This window comes from Babylonia areolata, chromosome 8 (assembly GCF_041734735.1).
Source record: "Babylonia areolata isolate BAREFJ2019XMU chromosome 8, ASM4173473v1, whole genome shotgun sequence".
Lineage (NCBI taxonomy): Eukaryota > Metazoa > Mollusca > Gastropoda > Neogastropoda > Buccinidae > Babylonia > Babylonia areolata.
This window is the reverse complement of record NC_134883.1, coordinates 19,292,747-19,307,746: the sequence shown is the minus strand read 5'-3', so window position 1 is coordinate 19,307,746 and position 15,000 is coordinate 19,292,747. Positions and strand designations below refer to the sequence as shown.

At 44.1% G+C, this 15,000-nt stretch overlaps 1 protein-coding gene across 2 annotated transcripts in view; it reads right to left on the bottom strand.

Annotated features, from left to right (window-relative positions):
* LOC143284621 (A disintegrin and metalloproteinase with thrombospondin motifs 9-like) overlaps window positions 1-15,000 on the bottom strand; it is a 119,021-nt gene that overhangs the window by 36,735 nt on the left and 67,286 nt on the right. For both annotated transcript variants that reach the window (XM_076591477.1, XM_076591478.1), the window contains exons 10-20: window positions 13,767-13,917; window positions 12,192-12,305; window positions 11,233-11,381; window positions 9,969-10,032; window positions 9,396-9,510; window positions 8,272-8,408; window positions 7,789-7,906; window positions 6,634-6,729; window positions 2,732-2,898; window positions 1,139-1,265; window positions 177-303 (exon numbers count right to left, since the gene is read on the bottom strand). In XM_076591477.1, coding sequence (XP_076447592.1) covers window positions 177-303; window positions 1,139-1,265; window positions 2,732-2,898; window positions 6,634-6,729; window positions 7,789-7,906; window positions 8,272-8,408; window positions 9,396-9,510; window positions 9,969-10,032; window positions 11,233-11,381; window positions 12,192-12,305; window positions 13,767-13,917 — 1,365 coding nt within the window. The remainder of the gene's footprint in view (window positions 1-176; window positions 304-1,138; window positions 1,266-2,731; window positions 2,899-6,633; window positions 6,730-7,788; window positions 7,907-8,271; window positions 8,409-9,395; window positions 9,511-9,968; window positions 10,033-11,232; window positions 11,382-12,191; window positions 12,306-13,766; window positions 13,918-15,000) is intronic.

Genomic DNA, 15,000 nt, shown 5'->3' with positions numbered 1-15,000 from the left:
TGTGTGTCGGCCTGGTGTGTCAGCACTTTGATTTGTCTCCACACAATATTCCCCACTGTACACATAATTATATCTATCATAGTCATTACTGTGATTATCATTATAACTGTTACTGCTATAACTATCATCATCATCATTATCACCATCATCATGATTCACATCAGGATCATCATTACTTGATGGTGCAGTCTGTGTTGCACGACTCCACAACAGGGGTGGGTTTCTTCTTCCCCTTGCACCGTTTCTTGGACATGATCAGGTTATCTCCCTCCTGCACACACAGGACCCGCCGCTTCCGCTGTCCTGCACACACAGGGGGTTGTTTTGTAAGGTGGGGGACACATGGGGCATGTTCTGTCATGGGGGGGATAGGGGGACACATGGGGCATGTTCTGTCATGGGGGGGATAGGGAGACACATGGGGCATGTTCTGTGATGGGGGATAGGGAGACACATGGGGCATGTTCTGTCATGGGGGGGCGGGGGGGTAGGGAGACACATGGGACATGTTCAGTCATTGGGGGGGGGGGGGGGGTAGGGAGACACATGGGGCATGTTCTGTCATTGGGGGGGGGAGACACATGGGGCATGTTCTGTCATGGGGGGGATAGGGAGACACATGGGGCATGTTCTGTCATGGGGGATAGGGGGACACATGGGGCATGTTCTGTCATGGGGGGGCGGGGGGGTAGGGAGACACATGGGGCATGTTCTGTCATTGGGGGGATAGGGAGACACATGGGGCATGTTCTGTCATGGGGGATAGGGAGACACATGGGGCATGTTCTGTCATGGGGGATAGGGAGACACATGGGGCATGTTCTGTCATGGGGGATAGGGAGACACATGGGGCATGTTCTGTCATGGGGGATAGGGAGACACATGGGGCATGTTCTGTCATGGGGGATATGGAGGACATGGGAAATAGTCCATGATGTGGTGATGTGAATTATGGAAACAGAAACATACCCAGCACACACACCACACAATCAAAGAATGGCAGCCTAATGGGGAGGTGAAAATGCCAAAGACATGTAATAGCCCACTTGAAGATACAGTTGCACATGGGAATTGTAACTCCCCAAACAACAAGGCAACCATCACCAAGCCCCCACACTGCAGAGAAGTGAACCCGTACCCCCACACAGCTGACTACACTTGCGCCAGGGTCCCTGGTTGCTCCAGGAGAAGCGGACACTGTCCCCGGCAGAGATGATGTAGGAGTAGGTCACATTGGGTGGCACCAGTTTGCCCACAGACAGCACCTGCAAACACACACACACACACACACACACACACACACACACATACAAACACAGAATTATGTATGGTGCACTGTACTAATAAACAAATCAGCATGTTCAAAGACTACTGTTATCTTACCCTCTCTGATACCTCCTGCTGCTATGGACTGCTACTTTACTGTTACTGTTTCCTGTTACTATGGACTGCTACTTCGCTGTTACTGTTTCCTGTTACTTTTGACTGCTACTTTACTGTTACTGTTTCCTGCTGCTATGGACTGCTACTTTACTGTTACTGTTTCCTGTTACTATGGACTGCTACTTTACTGTTACTGTTTCCTGCTGCTATGGACTGCTACTTTACTGTTACTGTTTCCTGTTACTTTTGACTGCTACTTCACTGTTACTGTTTCCTGTTACTATTGACTGCTACTTCGCTGTTACTGTTTCCTGTTACTTTTGACTGCTACTTTACTGTTACTGTTTCCTGTTACTATTGACTGCTAAAGGCATAACAATGATGATGATGACAATGATAACAACACTGTCCCCTATGACACAGACAGTGACTCACAAAGAGGCTGACAGACAGACAGACAGACAGTGACTCACAAAGAGGCTGACAGAGTGACACAGACAGTGACTCACAAAGAGGCTGACAGGCAGACAGACAGACAGTGACTCACAAAGAGGCTGACAGACAGACAGACAGACAGACAGTGACTCACAAAGAGGCTGACAGACAGACAGACAGACAGTGACTCACAAAGAGACTGACAGGCAGACAGACAGACAGTGACTCACAAAGAGGCTGACAGAGAGACACAGACAGTGACTCACAAAGAGGCTGACAGAGTGACACAGACAGTGACTCACAAAGGGGCTGACTAGTAACACACAGACAGTGACTCACAAAGAGGCTGACTAGTAACACACAGACAGTGACTCACAAAGAGGCTGACTAGTAACACACAGACAGTGACTCACAAAGAGGCTGACTAGTAGCACACAGACAGTGACTCATAAAGAGGCTGACAGACAGACAGTGACTCACAAAGAGGCTGACTGACAGACAGACAGACAGTGACTCACAAAGAGGCTGACGACTGACAGACAGACAGTGACTCACAAAGAGGCTGACAGACAGACAGACAGTGACCCACAAAGAGGCTGACGAGTGACACACAGACAGTGACTCACAAAGAGGCTGACAGACAGACAGACAGACAGTGACCCACAAAGAGGCTGACAGAGTGACACACAGACAGTGACTCACAAAGAGGCTGACAGACAGACAGACAGACAGTGACTCACAAAGAGGCTGACAGACAGACAGTGACCCACAAAGAGGCTGACGAGTAACACACAGACAGTGACTCACAAGGAGGCTGACAGACAGACAGACAGTGACTCACAAAGAGGCTGACAGACAGACAGTGACTCACAAAGAGGCTGACAGACAGACAGACAAACAGACAGTGACTCACAAAGAGGCTGACAGGCTCCCCCAGCATGTGTGTGGAGTTGATGCGCTCTGTGCTGTGGTCAGATCCACTGTACTCCAACATAGCGCCCTTCACCTTCACACTCCACCGCTCCGTACGCACGATGAAGTCTCCGTTCAGGATGAACTTCCTCTCCCAATTCTTCAGGGCTGCGAGCAGGCAAAAGGAAGGGAGGGAGGGGGCAGGTGGTACTCATGAGCAAGGGAAAATAATGTGCTAAACATCGACATGTACAATAAAATAATACCTGAAATTGGTTTTTAACAATCGGGAAGTTAGATAAGTCACAGAGCAAAAGAAATGTATGAGCTAAAGCCTCTTTGCATAAAAACCCAGGAAAGTTATGATTGTAAAGCTAAAGAAATTTATGTTCAAAAGACTGACTGGTAAAAAAAAAAAAAATACTGAAATAAAATTACTCATGGAGTAAGAAATTTGTCTCTTCAAAAGATTGATCAGGTTAACATCTGCGAAAGTAGATTACTATATATGAACAAAAGATTGACAGATTAAACAATAATGAAAGTAGATTACTATATATGAACAAAAGACTGACAGATTAAACAATAATGAAAATAGATTACTATATATGAACAAAAGATTGACAGATTAAACAATAATTAAAAAAGTACAGAAACCTATCAAAGAGGACAAACAGCTTGAAGAAAGAGAACACCTGCATAATACAGTGAAGTTTCAGTTTCAGTTTCACTTTCTCAAGGAGGCGTCACTGCGTTCGGACAAATCCATACACGCTACACCACATCTGTTGAGCAGATGCCTGACCAGCAGCATAACCCAACGCGCTTAGTCAGGCCTTGAGTGCATGCTTACATATTTGTGTACCTATGAAAGTGGATATCATTTTACGTAATTTCGCCAGAGGACAACACTCTCGTTGCCATGGGTTCTTTTTCAGTGCGCCAAGTGCGTGCTGCACACGGGACCTCGGTTTATCGTCTCATCCGAAAGACTAGACGCTCAGTTTGATTTTCCAGTCAAACTTAGGAGAAAGGGCGAGAGCGGGATTCGAACCCACACCCTCACGGACTCTCTGTATTGGCAGCTGAGCGTCTTAACCATTCTGCCACCTTCCTCCTAAGTGAAGAAAGAGAACACCTGCATAATACAGTGAAGAAAGAGAACACCTGTAGAATACAGTGAAAAAATAGAACACCTGTAGAATACAGTGAAAAAATAGAACACCTGTAGAATACAGTGAAGAGAACACCTGTAGAACATAGTGAAGAAGGAGAACACCTGCAGAACACAGTGAAGAAAGAGAACACCTGCATAATACAGTGTGAAGAAAGAGAACACCTGTAGAATACAGTGGAGAAGGAGAACACCTGCAGAATACAGTGAAGAAAGAGAACACCTGTAGAATACAGTGAAGAAAGAGAACACCTGCACAATACAGTGAGAAAGAGAACACCTGTAGAACACCTGCAGAATACAGTGAAGAAAGAGAACACCTGTAGAATACAGTGAAGAAAGAGAACACCTGCAGAGCACCTGTTGAATACAGTGAAGAAAGAGAACACCTGTAGAATACAGTGAAGCAAGAGAACACCTGTAGAATACAGTGAAGAAAGAGAACACCTGCACAATACAGTGAAGAAAGAGAACACAGTGAAGAAAGACAACACCTGTAGAATACAGTGAAGAAAGAGAACACCTGCACAATACAGTGAAGAAAGAGAACACAGTGAAGAAAGACAACACCTGTAGAATACAGTGAAGAAAGAGAACACCTGCACAATACAGTGAAGAAAGAGAACACCTGCAGAGCACCTGTTGAATACAGTGAAGAAAGAGAACACCTGTAGAATACAGTGAAGCAAGAGAACACCTGTAGAATACAGTGAAGAAAGAGAACACCTGTAGAATGAATTAAGATACTGATAAAAAAAAAATGTTTAAAAGTTATAACAACATGAAATAAGATACTGATTCCAAAAAAAGTTCTAATAACATGAAATAAGACACTGATAAAAAAAATTTAAAAAAAGAAAGAAAAAAGAAGTTATAATAACATGAAATCAGATACTGATTTTTAATTTTTAAAAATAACATTAAAAATAAATAAATAAATAAAAGGTTATAACATGAAATCAGATACTGTTTTTTGTTGTTTTTGTTTTGTTTTTGTTTTGTTTTTTGTTATAATAACATGAAATCAGATACTGAGAGAGAGAGAGAGAGAGAGAGAGAGAGAGACACTGGACACTGGGCACTGGAATTATTTATTGTCATTGCCAAGAAAGGTCTTTTGACAAGGGGGCAACAACATAAATCCATATATTTTAGCTTCAAAACAACAGAACACTATATTTTATTCTGAACCCTTCAGTCAGTTTAAACCAAGAAAATATGCAATACTTGGAAACACTTAAGTCACATCCTGACAAAAACTCAACGAAACGGAACTAAAGAAAAACAACAATGTAATGATAATAAAATACCAAAATGAATGGAGACTGACTCGACCATCCCTTCAAAAATACATCAAACCAATACATACTGCCTCAACAACACACTCAATTATGCAATGTTATGTTTTCTGTTTTATCCAAATAAAAGAGCAACTTCTTTACTAACTATAATTAAGTCTCTTCTATACTGTTAATACTATTCTGACTTATGTACCTTTGTCTCATTGTTTGAGCTTCTGCAATGAATTTAGCGACAGATCTAATTATGATTTCATTATCACATGACAAAACAGTAACAACATCATGGCTTTTAGCCATCTCTGTTTTAAAGAATATACATTTTTCTCGCACAGTATTATACATTTCACACTGAAAAAGAAAATGTTTTTCATCATCCACTTGGTATCCACAGAGAGGACATGGTGATTGTATAGAAGTCCCAGGTTCAAACCATCTTCTGTTTGCATTAAACCCCAGAGTTCTTAACCTAAATCTCGCATAATTTATTCTGTGCCATTTGTCTGTAATGATCCTGAGATATGTTTCTGGTTGAAATATACTTTTAAAAGAAAAGAACCAACTATATTTTTCTTTACTTTCCATGTCAGAAGAGAGAGAGAGAGAGAGAGAGAGAGAGAGAGAGAGAGAGAGAGAGAGAGAGAGAGAGAGAGAGAGAGAGAGAGAGAGAGAGAGAGAGAGAAAGTTATAATAACATGAAATCAGATACTGATTTTTTTTTTAATTAATAATAACATGAAATCAAATAATGATAATAATAAAAAGTTATAATAACATGAAATCAGATACTGATTTTTTTTTTAAGTTATAATAACATGAAATAAGATACTGATAAAAAATAAAATATGATAAAATACATGAAATCAGATACTGACTTTTTTTTTAAAAAGGAAAAAAGTTATAATAGTATTAAATCAGATATTAATATTTCAAAAGTTATAACAACATGAAATCAGATATTGATTTTTTTTTTTTTAAGTTATAATAACATGAAATCAGATACTGATTTTTTTTTAAAGTTATAACAACATGAAATAAGATACTGTTAAAAATAAAATAAGATAGAATAACATGAAATCAGATACTGATTTTTTTTTTTAAAGGAAAAAAATTATAATAGCATGAAATCAGATATTGATTTTTTTTAAAGTTATAATAACATGAAATCAGATATTTTTTTTTGGAGGAAGTTATAATAACATGAAATCAGATACTGATTTTTTTTTTTTTTTTTAATAGCATGAAATCAGATACTCATTTTATAACATGAAATCAGATACTGTTGTTGTTTTTTAAGTTATAACAACATGAAATCAGATACTGATAAAAAAAAGAAGTTATAATAACATTAAATAAGACCAGTAATGACAGAAACACTGGAAAAACAGGCAGCAGACAGACAGACAGAGAAAGACAGTGTGAGGGACTGACCCAGGTAATTGTCGTCGTACTGTGTGGAGTGGTCACCGTACTGCCGAATCTCCACGTTGGTGGCACCAGCCGGGATGGTGGTGACGTAGTTGTAGCCTGGAACATCAACATGTCACTGATTGTACTACTGATTGTACTACTGTCGTGTTTCCTTACAATGTAGCCTGGAACATCAACACATCACTGATTGTACTACTGATTGTACTACTGTCGTGTTTCCTTACAATGTAGCCTGGAACATCAACACATCACTGATTGTACTACTGTCATGTTTCCTTACAATGGATGGCGCTATTTTCTCACCATGGATGTCGTTATTGTCTCACCATGGATGGCGTTATTGTCTCACCATGGATGGCGTTATTGTCTCATCATAGACGGTGTTATTGTCTCACCATAGACAGCGTTATTGTCTCACCATCGATGGCGCTATTGTCTCACCATAGATGGCGCTATTGTCTCACCATAGATGGCGTTATTGTCTCACCATAGACAGCGTTATTGTCTCACCATAGATGGTGTTATTGCTATTGTCTAACCATAGATGGCGCTATTGTCTCACCATGGATGGCGTTATTGCCTCACCATCGATGGCGCTATTGTCTCACCATGAATGGCGTTATTGTCTCACCATAGATGGCGTTATTGCTATTGTCTCACCATGGATGGCACTATTGTCTCACCATAGACGGTGTTATTGTCTCACCATAGATGGCACTATTGCTATTGTCTCACCATAGATGGTGTTATTGTCTCACCATGGATGGCGTTATTGTCTCACCATCGATGGCGCTATTGTCTCACCATGAATGGCGCTATTGTCTCACCATAGATGGCGCTATTGTCTCACCATGGATGGCGTTATTGTCTCACCATAGACAGCGTTATTGTCTCACCATGGATGGCGTTATTGCTATTGTTTCACCATAGACAGCGTTATTGTCTCACCATAGATGGCGCTATTGTCTCACCATAGATGGCGTTATTGTCTCACCATAGATGGCGCTATTGTCTAACCATAGATGGCGCTATTGTCTCACCATAGATGGCGTTATTGCCTCACCATGGATGGCACTATTGTCTGACCATGGATGGCGTTATTGTCTCACCATGAATGGCGTTATTGTCTGACCATGGATGGCACTATTGTCTCACCATAGATGGCGTTGTTGAAGGAGCCAGACACAGAGCGACAGGTGTAGTTGTCCCCTCCACACACTCCACACCGGTCCCGCTTCATCTTGGATCCCAGCTTGTTGTCACACCCTGCCCTCTGTCAGCACACACACCACACACACCACACACCACACACACACACCACACACACACACAAGGTATTCAGCAGATCATTCAATTGTTCATTCATTAAATTAATTGGGCATTCATTCAGTCATTTAATGCATCACTGAATCCATCAACCCCTCCATCTACATGTCCATACATCCATCTGTCCATCCATCCATCCACACATCTATTTTTCCATCCACCCAACCATCCATCCATGCATCTGTCCTTCCATCCATCTACATACATCCATTTTATCCATTCATCACTCCATTCAGTCAGTCAGCCAAACAGGCCTTGAGACAGACAGACAGACAGACAGACAGAGAGGTGTGGTGTGGTAAGAGCAAGTACCCAGCATTTCCCGTTGACACAGATGTCGTCAGTGAAGGGCAGACACTTGGTGCCGTCCACCACTGTCTTGGCCAGCAGGGAGAACTTGGTGCTGTGTGACGCCTGGCAATACAGCTTGCAACTGTCCCGCATCTCAACTGGAGGCCATGCACATGCACACGCGCGCACACACACACACACACACACACACACACTTTAGTCTAACATCACTAAAAGTGGAAAGACACACAACTGAAGACTACTGACCACACATCAGCACCAGTTCCTGGCCAACAGGCTGGAAAGACACATTGTCCAAAGTTTCTTCTTTTTTCTTCTTTCTTTTGTTTTTGACTGGCCGCCCTCTGTCATGTCAGTGACACATATCTCTGTTTTTGGCTGGCCGCCCTCTGTCATGTCAGTGACACACATCTCTGTTTTTGGCTGGCCGCCCTCTGTCATGTCAGTGACTCACATATCTGTTTTTGGCTGGCCGCCCTATGTCATGTCAGTGACACATACCTGTTTTTGGCTGGCTGCCCTCTGTCATGTCAGTGACACACATCTCTGTTTTTGGCTGGCCGCTCTCTGTCATGTCAGTGACACACATCTCTGTTTTTGGCTGGCCGCCCTCTGTCATGTCAGTGACACACACCTCTGTTTTTGGCTGGCCGCCCTCTGTCATGTCAGTGACTCACACATCTCTGTTTTTGGCTGGCCGCCCCCTGTCATGTCAGTAACTCACACATCTCTGTTTTTGGCTGGCCACCCTCTGTCAACAGTCGTACTGGAAAGAAGCCTGGTTGTTGATACAAATGAAGTCAGGCTGCTGGTGTGACACGGTAAAAACAGTCATATATTGAGGAGGAAGAGGAATTTTGTCCCATATCCCATCACACACATCAGTGATTGAAGACATTTTGTTAGAGTATCAACGTACACAGTTGAGTTTCATCTTTTAGAGAAGACTGCTTGCAAATACCAATCAACCTGGAAGTTACATCCCACAAACTCAGAAAGAAAGAAACAACAATTTCTGCAAAGCCAAGATCAGTCATTACTTCTCAATACCCACCCCCCTACCCCCCCAAAAAATGGTCAGTGACTATCACAGCCCCAGTAACAGAGAGAGGTTGTGCACTCACTCCCAGAGTACTTGGGGACCCATTTGGTGTTGGGGGAGAAGCCAGCCATGTCCACCCGGCCATTGAAGTCAGCACACTGCTCCGCCCGGAAGTCCTGACTGTTGGCAGGACAGGGCTGTGGGGACACACCCACCATTATTTCACTGCAGTCACCATGAGGGGGGCGGGATGCAGGGGGGCGGGGAGGAAGGAAGGAATTGGGGAGACAGGATGGGCAGAATCAAGGACACACAGAAGAATGGAAAAAGAAAGGCACGGAAGGAGTGAATGAACCCAATGAGGAAAGAAAAGAGAATCACGTTTGAAGGTAAGATAATGTCAACTTGTCCCCCATAGCCCTCCCTCTCTCTCACACACGAGCATGTATGCACACACACACACACACACACACACACACACACACACACACACACACACCCACACTCACACAATGACACACTGAACACACTCACACACACAATGACACATTGAACACACACACACACACACACACACACACACACACACACACTGACACAGATACAGTAACTAACCAGACTGACACACAATCAGACAGACAGTGAAAGAGCTTACCTGAGTATTACAGGATTTATATTTGATCCACCGACCCAGGCAGTAACGACCACCATTCTCAGGACTGTGAACACAGCAACACACACTCTCCCTACTGTAGCAGTCACTTCATAGAACACTACATACATAACTATGGCATGTATTTTGTATTTTGTATTTCTTTTTATCACAACAGATTTCTCTGTGTGAAATTCGGGCTGCTCTCCCCAGGGAGAGCGCGTCGCTACAATGAGAGCGCCACCCATTTTTTTGTATTTTTCCTGCATGCAGTTTTATTTGTTTTTCCTATCCAAGTGGATTTTTCTACAGAATTTTGCCAGGAACAACTCTTTTGTTGCCGTGGGTTCTTTTACGTGCGCTAAGTGCGTGCTGCACACGGGACCTCGGTTTATCGTCTCATCCGAATGACTAGCGTCCAGACCACCACTCAAGATCTAGTGGAGGGGTAGAAAATATCGGCAGCTGAGCCGTGATTCAAACCAGCGCGCTCAGATTCTCTCACTTCCTAGGCGGACGCGTTACCTCTAGGCCATCACTCCACCTCATCATTACAACATAAACACAGTGACACATACAGTACCACACTACATACATAACTGTGCTATATGTCATCACAACATAAACACAGTGACACATACAGCACCACACTACATACATAACTGTGACATGTGTCATCACAACACACAGTGACACATACAGTACCACACTACATACATAACTATGACATGTGTCATTATTACATTAACACACGGCACATACAATACCACACTACACACAGAACTATAACATGTGTCATCACTACATAAACATTTGACCACTATACACACAGATCTATGACACGTGTCATTACTACATAAACACAGTGACACATACAGTGCCACATCACATACATAACTATGACATATGTCATTACTACATAAACACAGTGACACATACAGTGCCATATCACATACATAACTATGACACATGTCATTACTACATAAACACAGTGACACATACAGTGCCAATCACATACATAACTATGACATGTGTCATTACTACAGAAACACAGTGACACATACAGTGCCATAGCACATACATAACTATGACACATGTCATCACTACATAAACACAGTGACACATACAATGCCACATTACATACATAACTATGACACATGTCATTACTACATAAACACAGTGACACATACAGTGCCACATCACACAGATAACCACAACAGCCCCTGCCGCCACCAGCAGACAACAAGCATCAAGGGCCACAACTCACACGGGGCTGTCGCAGTGCCGCACCCTCTTCTTCACCCCTCCCCCACAGGTGCGGGAACAGGTGTCAAACTTGCTCCACTGCCCCCAGCCCCCGTTGACAGCCTTGATCCCCCCGTCCGGGATGTGCACACAGTGACCCCGCTGACAGAACTGAAACACCATCAGTTATCTTTCTTTTCATCCAGCACACCTTTCATTCTGACAGAACTGGAACCCCACCCCCAACCCCCCCACTCACACTCACCCCCCCACACACACGCCACACACGCATACCCCGTCCCCACCCCACCCCCTTCCCCCACATACAAACGCCACACACACACACCCCTTTCCCCCTCACCCCCCCACGCCCCCCCCCACACACACACACACAAATGCCACACACACACACAAATGCCACACACACACACCCCGCCCCTCCCCCACACACACACACCCCTCCCCACCCCCCACACATAAACACATAAACCTCCCAAACACACTCATTCACACACACACACACACACACACACACACACACACACACACACACACTCTTTGAATGTCAGAGTCTGAAATTGTTTTTACCAAACTTCTCGGAAAATTCTCGTGAATGTATTTTTGACAATTTCAAGATGTTATCTGCTATTGCAGAAGGTTTGCTGCATAGTCCAATTGGACATTTGTTAAAGTTGTTACAGTTGTTTGATGTTAGCGTTTCCTTCTATATTATGTCTGTGTCTCCCCTTTTAATGTTTTATTTTTTTCAGTGCTCTGTATTTTTCCCCACCACACACACACATGCACACACACACACCCTCTGCCCAATACTGTTCCCACCACCACGCCCCGCCCTCCCCCCTCCCCCCCCCCCCCTTTTTTTTTTCCCGTATATTTCACTTAAAGTGGAAGACGTTAAACTGAAGACTACTACTACTACACACACACACACACACACACACACACACACACAGTGCTGACCTTATCCGGGGCACACTGAGTGCCATCAGCCCAGGGCATGTGCTGTGTTCGGCATCCCGAACTGCGGGAGTCTGTCTTGTTGGTGCACCACAGCCGCTCACACGCCGGGTAGTTCTGTCACACAGTCACTTTCACTTTCACTTGCACTTTCTCCTGGAGGCCTCACTGCATTCCCACACACATCTCTACAGTCTACACCACCACACTTGCACTTTCTCCTGGAGGCCTCACTGCATTCCCACACACATCTCTACAGTCCACACCACCACACTTGCACTTTCTCTGCCATGGGTTCTTTTTCAGTGCGCCAGGTGTGTGCTGCACATAGCACCTTGCTTTATCCTTTCATCTGAGTGAACAGACACCCTGTTTGATTTTCCAGTCTAACATGGGAGAAAGGGCAAGACGGGATTTGAACCTAGACCCTAAAGGACCCTGTTGTGACAGAGAAGCACCTTAACCATTCTGCCACCTTCCTCCTGTGAAAAAGATCAGCACTGATTGTACACCTGTGCCCACCCCACCAGGTCAGTCATTTGATGACAACACAGTCCACCGTATCCATAGTTACACCATAATGATAATGATAATGATAACAACGACAACAACAATAATAATAATGATAATAATAATAGATGTTCCTACTGAGTGCTTTTCCAGAATGTACCATCCACAACAAACATCTCTTCACCCAGCACTTGTAATAATAACGTCAGTACTGCTAACACCAGCAGTGAGCACAGGACAGGTCAGTCAGTCGAACAGCCATTTCTTGTCAGACTGGCCACTGTTCTGCTGGCCTCCAATGTGAAGACATCCACCCAGCACATCCACACCTGATGTGGGACAATGAACTCAGCAAACACTGTCCTGGGATAGTTGACTACGTCAGCCGTATCACCCCAGGTGTGTGTCAATATTAAACCTCACTTTAACTATACTTCACTGTCAGTTTCAAGGACTCATACAACCATTTGGATTGCTCCATATGCTACTCCACACCTGTTCTTTTTTTAAAGGGGAACAGATACCTCACCTATGAACAGAAGCAACACACTGGTCAGGCCTTAATGAATGAATGATACGGATATCTATCCTCCATCAGAGACCAAGCTCTATGCGCTTTACAAACACGGGGTCATTTGCACAACATGCTGCCTACCTGGGTACACCCGACAGATTTCTGGCACACACACATACACACTCACACAGACATGTAACATTTTACATGGATGACCATTTTATTTATTTACCCCACTATGTAGGCAGCCATACTCCGTTTTCGGGTGTGTGCATGCTGGGTATGTTCTTGTTTCCATAACCTATACAACGCTGACATGGATTACAGGATCTTTAATGCGCGTATTTGATCTTCTGAGTGCGTATACACACAAAGGCGGTTCAGGCACAAGCAGGTCTGCACATATGCTGACTTGGGAGATCAGAAAAATCTCCACCCTTTACCCCTGTCAGCCTTCTCAGCCTGCTGAATGCTGGAACAACAACAAAAACACAGTACCAAAACAAAGTGAAACACTAAGGACTGCCCCCACACCCCTCACACAGCCCACTGACCATGTAAGGACACAGGCCGTATCCATCACCGAAGACAAATTCACACTGCTGGTCAGCGCTGTACAGCCAGCCTGGGCGAGTGTAGGCCTTGACCTTGGTGTTCCAGGAGGTGACCTTGATGGTGTCCCTCAGACACTCTGCCAGACCTGCTCTGCAGGGGGACACAGCTGTTATCTCCCCTGTACAATGTCTGTCACACCTGTCTGTGGATGTGGGATGTGTGTGTCTGTGTGTTTGTGTCTGTGCGTGTGTATGTGTGAGCACCAGTGCTTGTGTGCATGAGTATATGCATGTGCGCATATTTGTGTGTCTGTGAGCATGAGTGTAAGAGACACAGACAGACAGACAGACAGACAGACAGACAGACACACACACACACACACACACACACACACACACACACACACACAGATACAACAGACACAGACACACAGACAGATACAAAAGACACAGACAGACAGACACAACAGACACAGACAGACAGACAGACACAACAGACACAGACAGACACAACAGACACAGACAGACAGACAGACAGATACAACAGACACAGACAGATACAACAGACACAGACAGACAGACACAACAGACACAGACAGACAGACACAACAGACACAGACAGACAGACACAACAGACACAGACAGACAGACAGATACAACAGACACAGACAGACAGACAGACACAACAGACACAGACAGACAGACAGAAGTGAAAAGAAGGAATGGGCAAGAAAGAAAAAAAAAACACTGGGAAAAACGAGTGGTAGAGAGAAAGAAACAAAAGAAAAGAAAAAAAAAGAGTGAAGAGAGTGAGAAAAGACGAGAAAGAGAGACAGTAAAAGAGAGAAAGAGAAAAAACTGAAACCATTTTACTGAGCATGAGCCATGGGCTTCAATTCAACACAGGAGAGAGGCAAAGAAATAGAGGAGTTGGGGCAGTGGGTTGGTGAGACACCGACACAGACAGACAGACACAGAGGGAGACAGAGAGACAGGGATAGACAGAGAGAGACAGAGAGAGACACCGACACAGACAGACACACACAGAGGGAGACAGAGACAGGGATAGAGAGACAGACAGAGAGAGACAAAGCTAGACACACAGAAAGAGACAGTGAGGAAGAGAGACAGAGAGCTTCACACTGAGACACACACTGAGACAGAGAGAGATATGTACAGAGAGACAGAGACAGAAATGGAGACACAGAGAGACACACAGAGAGACACTGAGAGA